General features: G+C 36.3%; 1 protein-coding gene across 1 annotated transcript in view; it reads left to right on the top strand.

Moving 5' to 3' along the window:
• The first annotated feature begins 3,523 nt into the window (after nucleotides 1–3,523).
• Nucleotides 3,524–10,730, top strand: part of LOC137498928 (uncharacterized) — a 44,534-nt gene continuing 37,327 nt past the window's right edge. Inside the window, exon 1 of the mRNA XM_068226775.1 lies at nucleotides 3,524–3,642. Coding sequence (XP_068082876.1) covers nucleotides 3,580–3,642 — 63 coding nt within the window. The 5' untranslated portion in view covers nucleotides 3,524–3,579. The remainder of the gene's footprint in view (nucleotides 3,643–10,730) is intronic.

Raw genomic sequence — 10,730 nt, 5'->3', positions numbered from 1 at the left:
ATGTGTTTTTAACCAGGCATATATGGCATACATATACCACTGTTTTAGTTATATGTCCATTTTAACAGCATTATTTAATGCCTATACTAAGCAAATAGTTTTTATTTAAAAAAAAAAAATTTAACCTTATTCCAAGACTCAATCAAGAATAACAGGCTTTATAAACTGATTTTAGCATCTAAGATATATGCCAGTAAGGTGTTACATTGATATTTCAGTCAAAAGTGTTCAAACCAATGTCCTACATTTTCATATGACTAATCAATAGCCAATTTGTGTAATTTATGAACCAACTTTAAATGTATATTGTTAAACTTGCCACTGTTGATTTGCACAAATGTATGTATATTCCACATTGTATAACCCAAAAAAATTGGATGGTAGTAGCATAAAAAATAACATGTGACTTTATGGATGATAAACACTAGTTAATCAACTACCTTCACACTGTGTGCTAAAAACTCAAAATTGACACATACAATAGCCCAAATGTACCAGACATACCAACATTTATGATCGGTTCAAATTAATTTAAGCTTTTACCATTACATGTGATGTTTTTGTAATAAAAAATACATTTTTGATGCATGTCAACTGAAGATGACCCCCTAGGGGTCGAAACTAGTCTTGACTATATTTACCAGCTTAATGTAAATTAATTTTGTATTGATAAGGTGGAGACTCATATTTATATTGTTTTTTGTAAAGGTGTAGGTCTTTCGATTTGACGCCCTTAGGCGTCCTGCGCATCATAATGAGGATGAAATGATGATGAAGACGACACATGCACCCAGCCCCCGTGCCAGAGAAATTTACTAATGATGGTTAAAATTCCTGACCCTGCCGGTAATCGAACCCAGGACCCCTGTAACCAAAGGCCAGCACGCTAACAATTTAGCCATGGAACTGGACAGTTCGATAGCTGAAGTCGCTTAAGTGCAACCAGTATTCAGTATTCCAGAGATAGTTGGTTCGAACTCCACTGTCGGAAGCTCTGAAGATGGTTTTCTATTGTTTCCCATTTTCACACCAGGTAAATGATGTGGCTGTACCGTAATTAAGCCATGGCTACTTCCTTCCTACTCCTAGCCCTTTTCTGTCCATCGCCGTAAGACTTATCCGTATTACAAGTCGTCCATTTCATGACTGTCTCGATGAGTATAATCAAGTTTTTTAAAAATAAAATATCGATTAGATGGTCCTTTATATTAACTTCTTGATTAGACTTATCTGTGTCAGTGCAACATAAACCAACTTGTAAAAAAATAAAAAACTATGGTACATTCTATTAAAAATTGTGGTTTTTCTCACCTACAAACTCTTAACACATTGAATCAGCTGAGCTATAATGTGCAGAAATTCTAATTTACGGAATTAAGGCTGCCAGAATGGCACTTACTTCTACATGCTGACATGTTATAAGGTAGTATGTAATACTGCACTGTAATCTTATATACTAGATGTGCTCGACACAACCTAATAAGATGAACGTCTGTCTCCGATGTATTAAGCATTATTATCTGTGGTGATGTAACACTTATTTGTTGTGTTTAAAGGATTGTTTTCTTGAAGGTATTAATTTATATGATTGTATAAGTAGTTATCCACAGTGTAAACCATCCAGTTTTTATTCTTCTGTCATATGCTTATCAGAATTGTTATTTTTCCCATAGCATGGGGAATCCTCTATACATGGTAGGTAAACTAAGTATTGTAGTCAGTTTTTCGATGGCAAGGGAAGTCCCTTCCTTTCTTCGCACAACAAATATATTGTGTGCACACTTTTTAGTGATAGATTTTTTTACTAGGATGAGGAGTAAGGAGGGAGCACTGCTGGTTCCGATAATACTGCCAACTGAATGGAAATGAAATCTGAATTGAATCGATAATATGATCGATCGATATGAATTTTCTAAACCCCTTTATTATCTTATGCCAACAACTGTGTCACACACACAATATATAATACTTTATAACATTTCTCAATGCGAAACGTGTTCCTAGCATGAATTCTATAGTTTGGCTTTGCTGTGTAAACAACAACAGTACGAGTACGTAAAGTGTACGCCAGATGTCACACAGCGATCATACGTGATTCTTAGTTTGTGTTTCAAAGGTTGCCAATACGAATCTCGAAGATAACCGAAGTCGACCGATTCAGCAGTAGGGTGTCCATCTATCACTAAAAAGTGCACGTACAATACAGTAGGTGACCCAGACTCTCTCACCACCACAGTCTCAGTATCCACGAGCAGTGAGTAAATCTTGTAGCTAGGAAATAAAGGTCAGACTGTGGGGTTCTGTTTTGTTTCATATTTATGCCACTTTCCAAATTATTCACAAATGATATTAAAGCACTTGTCATAAGTAAATAAGCTATTCTATTGCTCATTGAGTCACTTATTAATGTGTTCCTTGAACTGATTCAGCGCTGCACATTTGTTCTTGTGCATTCTCAGTTGCCTGTATAGTTCATGGACATTACCTCTACTGTCCATTTCTCACAGTCGTTTCAACCTTTAGTAAATTAAAAACATAATTTCTATTCTTTCTGTAGACCAAGTTAATCCATTTTTTCAGAAATCATATCTCTTTCCAGGCCTCATTCCAAGATCATTTGTTCAGTAAGACCCATTCTTCAAGAGTTGTTCATTTGCAGTTCTTTTCCACAAATGATACACCTTTGTGCTATTCACGAGTGGGATTACGAGCTTATGTGTTCTTATGTTCTGTTACTCTGTTCCTTTGTTTTTGTGATCTCTTATACATCTTCATAACTTCCCTTTTGATGTTAACTATGAGTACCCTAAGGGATGACATCAAGAGCCTCTGGTGTTCTTTTAAACACAAACACACAAAGTGTGTTTGGACACTGTTAATACTTGGAGCTGGTACCCACTCTTGAAGTGTTTTACTATAGTAATAGTAGATAACAAGTGCTCAGTGCAAAATCTACTTGAATCATAAAGACTCAGCTCAGGATACTGTGACATGGAGATCTATATCAAACCAGTCTACAGACCTGGAGGGTAGCATATGATGTGGTGACATGTAGATCTGTATCAAAGCAGTCTACAGACCTGGAGGGTAGCATATGATGTGGTGACATGTAGATCTGTATCAAAGCAGTCTACAGACCTGGAGGGTAGCATATGATGTGGTGACATGTAGATCTATATCAAACCAGTCTACAAATCTGGAGGGTAGCATATGATGTGGTGACATGTAGATCTGTATCAAAGCAGTCTACAGACCTGGAGGATCAACTGATAACGTAGTGGCATTGGCATTGACCAGGGTTCAGTCTCATGCATTGGACGTGGAACATTTTGAATAAAATCCTTGTCCCTGCAAGTTGGATTCAATTCAAGACATGGGATTGTGCTGATATAATAGATAAATTGTCCATTATTGAGAGCTACAGGCCTGCTTGCTTGTTTGCTTGTTTACTCCATAAGTCTACTAACTAATAACCATGACAGTAGAATTATTATGTATTTTCTGTTACTTGTTTCAGTAGAAAGTGAGTGGGAATCCCTTACTTCTCCCGCTCATAGGAATATTTCAGTTGCATTGGAAATGGACCAGAACAGAGAGATAAAGGAGGAACCAGTCTGGCTTGGAGGAGCAAGTACATCTTTCGTAAGTATCATTCCTGATTAATTTGTAGTGATTAGTATTTAACTGTTACTAAGTAAGTTAATTCTAATATTTTTAGTGAAATCATATACTATACTATTCTGTTAGTTTGTGTACATACAATATTATTCCAAATAATGCATCATATTTTAAATCTATGATTTGTAAAGTACTTAATTTTGAATAATGTTGTATATATAACAAACATAAATTCTCCATTTTTGAGAAGTACATCTGTAGGTATTTCATTGTGTTCTCCTTTCATGAGACAGCACGTCAAGACAGTTGTGTGGTGGACTCCTGCATGTTGTAGCATGTCGCTGCCGATGGCAATGAACTGCTCTCCTTCTTTTACCATTTTCAATATTTCTTTATTATTAAGATTCTTCGGCCAGTAATGATTATGTCCCTTCCTTAGTCTACCCTTCTTGTTTATCTGTCTTTTGTTAGATCATAGATGATAAGGTGTAAAGATCTATACGCCTCAAGCTGTACTATTTTCTTTTGTATCAATTCTAACAACCGAGTTACCTTGTCAGATTTTATAGAATTTTACTTGTTACTATTTAACATTTGTCTGTGTAGGTGGTTGTCATGTGTTTTATATTTTGTTTTTTGATTAGTTGTGATTTGGTCAATCGATTCATTGGCTGATAATGACGCGCAATGGGTGTCGAATCTAATTCCCATCTTGTATAAATGACATATGATCTAACTGAAATCAGTAAATTGTCATTGAATTGAAAAGGTGGAACCTTAATATATTCAGTTTACTGTAACTAAGTATTCTGTCAAACAATCCTGCTTGGCCCTAAGAATGTAGTACATCGACTGTTCTATGTTACTTATCAGTATATTCCATTTTAGACCAGAAATTTATTTAGGTATTTCAAGATGCATGTTATATAATATTTGTTTAGCTGGGCTTTTTTTGGTATGCAGAAATTTAATTTTGCTTTTTAACCAAATTTGGTTAACTTTAATCTCAGTCTTCCTTTCATAATCCCACACCAACCACCTTTCTTCTAATGATTTTAAATGTTTTTAAGTAACATTATTAATTAAACAATTTTTAAGGGAACTCAGGTCCTTTGAACTCCGTTCACAGTCCCATTCTTACATTCCAACTTATCTTCCACATTGTACCAGAATGCTTGATGTGTCCTTCCAACAGTTGGCCCAAGAGACGCATTAACACGTCGTCAGGAGTACTGAGCGAGTCCTCGGCTCCTACAGACACATTCAAACAGACTGCTGTGCTCTCAACCTAGGCTGTACTGACACTCGGCCACTAACTGAGGTAGCTCACACTTAGCTCACCCGTAACTGTTGCACCCTTTGTTCTTGTTCGCTAATACTGTGTCCATTCACTGAGTGAACCGAACCACACCAACTCTTGTCCGAAACCTGATATACACAAGGTTGGCTCTTCGAGATATGTCCGTAACTCAAAGCTTGTTTAAGCCTCCAGATATGAAAATCTCAGACCGTGAACTAGTAGTTTCCACACCCCTTGAGACCACAGCAATGTAGCGATTAATGATTGCACTCGCAGTGGTGTCTGACCAGTGGCCGCTGGTCTTCCCCATGAGCCTCTAGCTGATGAAGTCACCCAGCTTATTTTCAGTGTCGGATATTGAGATTGGCGGATGAAGAGGCCACGCCCTTGGCAATATTGTTCTTTGCGACACTGGCTGTGAGCTTGCATCTGGGGGAAAGTATGTTCGAATCCCACTGTCAGCAACTCTGAAGATGGTTTTCCGTTTGTACCCGTTTTAATACCTGGCAAATCCTGCGGCTTTACCTTATTTATGGCCATGGCCACATCCTTCCCACTCGTAGGTCTTTCCTATCCCTTCATTACCATAAGACCTATCTGTGTTGGTGTGATGTAAAATAAATCCTGTTAGTGACGCTATGTATGGGGCTACCCACACCGTGCTCCTACAATTTTATAGGCCACATATTCTATCCAGGTTAGACTCCGGCAATGCAAGAAATGGATTGGTAATGCAAAGCATCGTCGTTAACTGAAAAGCAGCACCAGTGCGGAGTAAGATTGGCTACAGAAGCATTCCGAACAAGCACCATTGCAAGCCTGCTCGCTGAATTTTGTATGTTGTTTCTAAACTTTAGGTGCCAACAAGCACTATTGTCCTATGCTGAGAATTTCCAATAGATGTCCCAAGCTGTCCCTGTGTAATCCACAATGGAAAATATCGGTGGTATGCTGGTTATTCAAGGGCAACACAGCTGGTTGGTATAGGTTTGGATAGCAGTTACAGATTGTTTGATGTACCTTCAGTTCCTTGTTTGTTCGACATTGAAGTAAGGTACATCCATGGTTAATGGGATGACTTGAAATCATCCTGGATCTGCACTCTGGCCCAAAAGTGAACATAGGCACCTCCATATATGAGAGGCATCCAGGTTCAGTAGTTATTTGCACAAATGGTTCGAGGGGAGAAGCAAAAGTAGGATGTACATTAATTGTTGATAAGAGTTTCCTTTCTTCCTCTACCGGAAACCTATAGTGTGCACACAGCAGACATCCATGCTATCATTGAAGTTGTGGGGTATGCGCTGTCCTTTGAATAGTGCCACTTTCTTCTGTTTATGGACCGCTTGAGATTGGTAAATTATATTGGTAGATGTTTCCTGCGGCATACTTTAGTGCAGGGGATTCAAGACCTGTTGGCTGGGTGTTGGGTTGCAACCACCAGAATCACATTTTCATGGCTCCAAAGCTGCATAGGTATAGTGGGAAACAATTTAGCTGATTCAGCCGCCAAGGAGGCAGTCTCACTGCTCCTGTTGCCATACAAGATTCCAGCAAGTGATATTCATTCTGAGCTGAGGCATTTGGTTATATCCCGTAGGGAGATGAAGTGATGGGCCACCCAAATTCCAAATGAACTTCAAAGGTATAGAAAACTTCCGTCTGGGTCTTACAGATTGAGGCAGTTGTGTTATGTCATCTTGTTTGTACTTGCAGTGGTCATCTGATCGTAGTACACATCCTTACAGAGTGCATGGACTTTGTCCAATCTACGCCATAGTCTAAAACATCATAGAACAATTTATCTCATTTTACGAGTTGAGCAGCAGCCAGCAGATCAGTAGACCTCGTCGTCCATGTAACGGGGAATAGGGGCCTTTTTTATCATCTTTGAACTGGAAGTTTCTATTTGTTTTCAATTTTGTTAACCTTGTTTTAATTTTTTAATGCTAATTTTATCTATAATTCTGTATTTTTAGTGTTGTTTTGAAAATTTACTTTGAATATAACTTATTATTTTCTTTATTATTTATTGTTCCATTTTTAATACTTTGTAATTTACTTTCAAATAATGTTATATGAAAATAAGGCATTACAAATTAGATCCAATTATTATTTTTAATTCCTCATTGTTTTCTTCATAATCTTTTAAATTCTAGTAAGTGGTAAATTTCGATTTTGAATTATTACATTACGCTTTGTCTCATGTCATACCATTAGTAGCCAATGACCTCGATGTTAGGCCCTTTTAAATGACAGTCATCATCATCCTCTCTCATACCCACCCAGTTAGATCGCCATATCTCTCTTCTGGTTTCCTACATACCCACTTCATTGTCTTACATACCCGATCAACCTCCAGTCGGTATTCCAGTGACAACTAATATCCGCTTTCTAAAGTTTTCCTCTGCTGTCATAGCCGGATACCATTTATACAGTATGTTAGTACATATTGCTGCTTGCCTCACGGAAATTGAATAAGATTCCCCTTTCTCCATATCACTTCTACATGAATTATTTTCTGTCCAGTGACAACTAATATCCGCTTTCTAAAGTTCTCCTCTGCTGTCATAGCCGGATACCATTTATACAGTATGTTAGTACATATTGCTGCTTGCCTCACGGAAATTGAATAAGATTCCCCTTCTCTATATCACTTCTAGATGAATTATTTTCTGTCTGCACACTTTCATTGTGAATCTCAGCATCAATATTCTCAAGCAAATCATGAACAACATCATCAACAACACTACAGGCTCATGCCATATTTGTAAACAAATAACACACGGAGGAACTTACCATCTATGATAAAAAAAATGAAGTGCAGGTAGTTCAAGTCATCTGTTGGTTAGATTTTTGAAACTTACAGAACAAACCTCGCTGTCTTCAGAAATGGTCAGTAATCATCTGTATGTAGTCCATGCACACAGAGGGAAGTGTATGTCAAGGTATGTTTGCACCTTTTTACTCATTCTGTTCAAATTGTGGCATGAATATCCCTGAAACTCTCTTACTGCTTTACTGCCTGTACTCCTTAATGTCCACTCTTGCCCTCAGACCCTGAACCTCCACCCCTAGCCTTTGTGTTACTTTCTTCACAGAAATATGAAAAATATCAACAGAATTAAAATAGTGTATTCTGTAAATATATACATATATCATAGGAAAGAAATACTGTGTAGTACACAAATATTTCACAACAACAATAAAAGTAGAGTACTCATCATAATCATCATTATGATCATTTAAATTCACAGAATTAAATGAAGGCTGAAGAATACCAAATTGCACTGTTTTCAAGAAAATCCCAGGTATATGCATAATGTTATTATTTATATTGAAAATGCAGTGTGTTTGACAGACTGAAAAGTTCTTTTCACATTTAACTATGTCAACACTGAAAAGTATGGCTTCTTTCTTAACCCATTCCAGTCTGGGCCTTAATATCCCTAACAAACATTCTGGACTGGGCATTTCTAAGGATTTTTAAAACATTATATCTCTGTACCTCTAGGAGATATTTGCATGATTGATTTTTCTTTGTGTTTGTTCTGAGCATCTAATTTTGAAAAACGCTGTTTGTATCATGTCAACTATCACTTGAGATTTTAAAATTGTTTATATATTATACCATCATCTGCGAATGGAAAAAAAAGTCTGACAGTTAACTAAGCAAGTGCAGTTTTCTGAAATACTGTTATATTTGCCCTATTTTGCTAATATAAAATGTGCACTGCAATTACAAAACAACAACAATGAGTACGATATAAAAATAATATTTTCAATAATAATAGTAATAATTACAATAATGAATACGGGAGCTTTTATGAAATTTTATTTTAATTGATAAATTTTGTCAAAAGTTACTCAAATGTAAAATTATTGTTCCATTTACCACAAATGACTTCTGATAAAGAGAAAATACAGTCTTCTAAACAGACAACTTTACTAATATGTAGACAATCTTACGTATTCATGCTAATATGAAATACGGGGAAACACGCGCTGGGCCGTAAAACGAACTCCAATCATAATGAAATGTAAGAAGTTGTTTCAAAATCATATGGCAATAATATGTTCATTTGCACATAAACTTATAATATATCATAAATTTCGTCAAGCACATGTTTGCCGTGAGAAGCCATGTCTTAGAGCTCAATGAGTGACAACATCTACTGATGCGTGCTGATCGAAAATATCATAAATTCTTGTACAAATACATATTATTATACAAAGAATGACATGTTTCATTCTACAAGAACATTCTCAGAATCTATCAAATCACTTAAAACATACTTATATATTATGACTGTTCGTGGACGCGTAGGATTCGAAATAATGATCTTCTTCAATAGGCCTCGACTAGAATTTGGTGGTTTACGCAAGCCTCCACTCAAGGGCATGGTCCTTCGACGAGAAAGCAGTTATATCCTCAATAATTAATCAGAAACTAATGATTCTACCTCACATCTCATTACTCTAGGTTCTTATATATATATCAGACAAGAAATGATAACTACAATAAAAATTTGGAAGGGCATTAAATTTTAATAAACAGTCTAAATTAAATATAATTTTAATGATCTGAACAAGCAACACATTTGGAAGATAGTGCTATGCAAACCCTATCGCACTCTGTTCAATCAAAGTCCTTCTTGAAAGAATTGTCCAACATTAAATTCAAATATCACAATAACTCATTACACCTTTCAATACTTCATTTAAATAAAATTATTAAATACTTTGGAAATTAGTTAATTGAGTCTTTCACCTCTTTTTTAACTTGTTTGTCCATTGAACTATAATTCATTTATATCTGCATCTTGTCTTCCCTGTTCTATCTGTTTCATTCTCAAAATATCTAACTAGCTATTGACAACTTGAATTTCCTAACAGTCCTTCAATGAAATATAGAATTGTCTCTAATGAACCATCATAATATAACTATTCAGTAACTAAATGATCATATGCCGTCGTACACCTGGATGTTCCACATAGCTGCACCTGAAATCAACTACTAACTACTGACATGATAAAATAATCCAATGGCGGGAAGTCAGCACTGCATCAACTCCTCTTGATAATGCTGAAAATGATGCTAATGCATAAATAACTACCTCAAGCAGTACTACAGACACTAATTCACAATCACAGGTGACATTGGTAACAATTCTATCTACAATTCAGGTGTAATACTTATCGAAGATCCTACCTACAAATCCGCTCGTCTGTTCCCCTATTTATGATATGTCCAAACTCGAACCATGACAATTCATACGCCATCATCAGAAATCTCTTCGAAAACGCTTGCAATTCCAGCATTAAATATATCGCTCGTTTATCCATTACTCTACATACGCAGCAAGACACATCCTTCCAATAACACCATCCCATCACATTAATCGTCTCGAAGAATCAATCTAACACTGTAATAAACAATTCAATAAATCTCATTTATTAATCATCTCGCACCAAATAATAACTTCAGACAATTCTACACTCGCCTCATACCATCATAATATGCACCGCATCAAACAACATTAATTGAATAAACAAGCAAAGCAACCGAAAAGCCTTAATTTCATCACATCACATAATTCCTACCGAATAATTATATAATAACACTTTACGGAACTATTTACAATAAAGGATCACAGCACTAATTATATTACACACACATGTTACCGGAAACTTACCTGTAGCACTCAAGACTATCTTACAATTCACTTCCACGATTATTTCCATCAGTGCAGGAGCAACGAACGTACGAGATCGCACCTAACTATAATAGTTACTGACGACAAGGAAATTC

The sequence above is a fragment of the Anabrus simplex genome, chromosome 3 (assembly GCF_040414725.1).
Source record: "Anabrus simplex isolate iqAnaSimp1 chromosome 3, ASM4041472v1, whole genome shotgun sequence".
Lineage (NCBI taxonomy): Eukaryota > Metazoa > Arthropoda > Insecta > Orthoptera > Tettigoniidae > Anabrus > Anabrus simplex.
The sequence above is the reverse complement of the archived record's forward strand: the minus strand, read 5'-3'. Positions and strand labels throughout refer to the sequence as shown.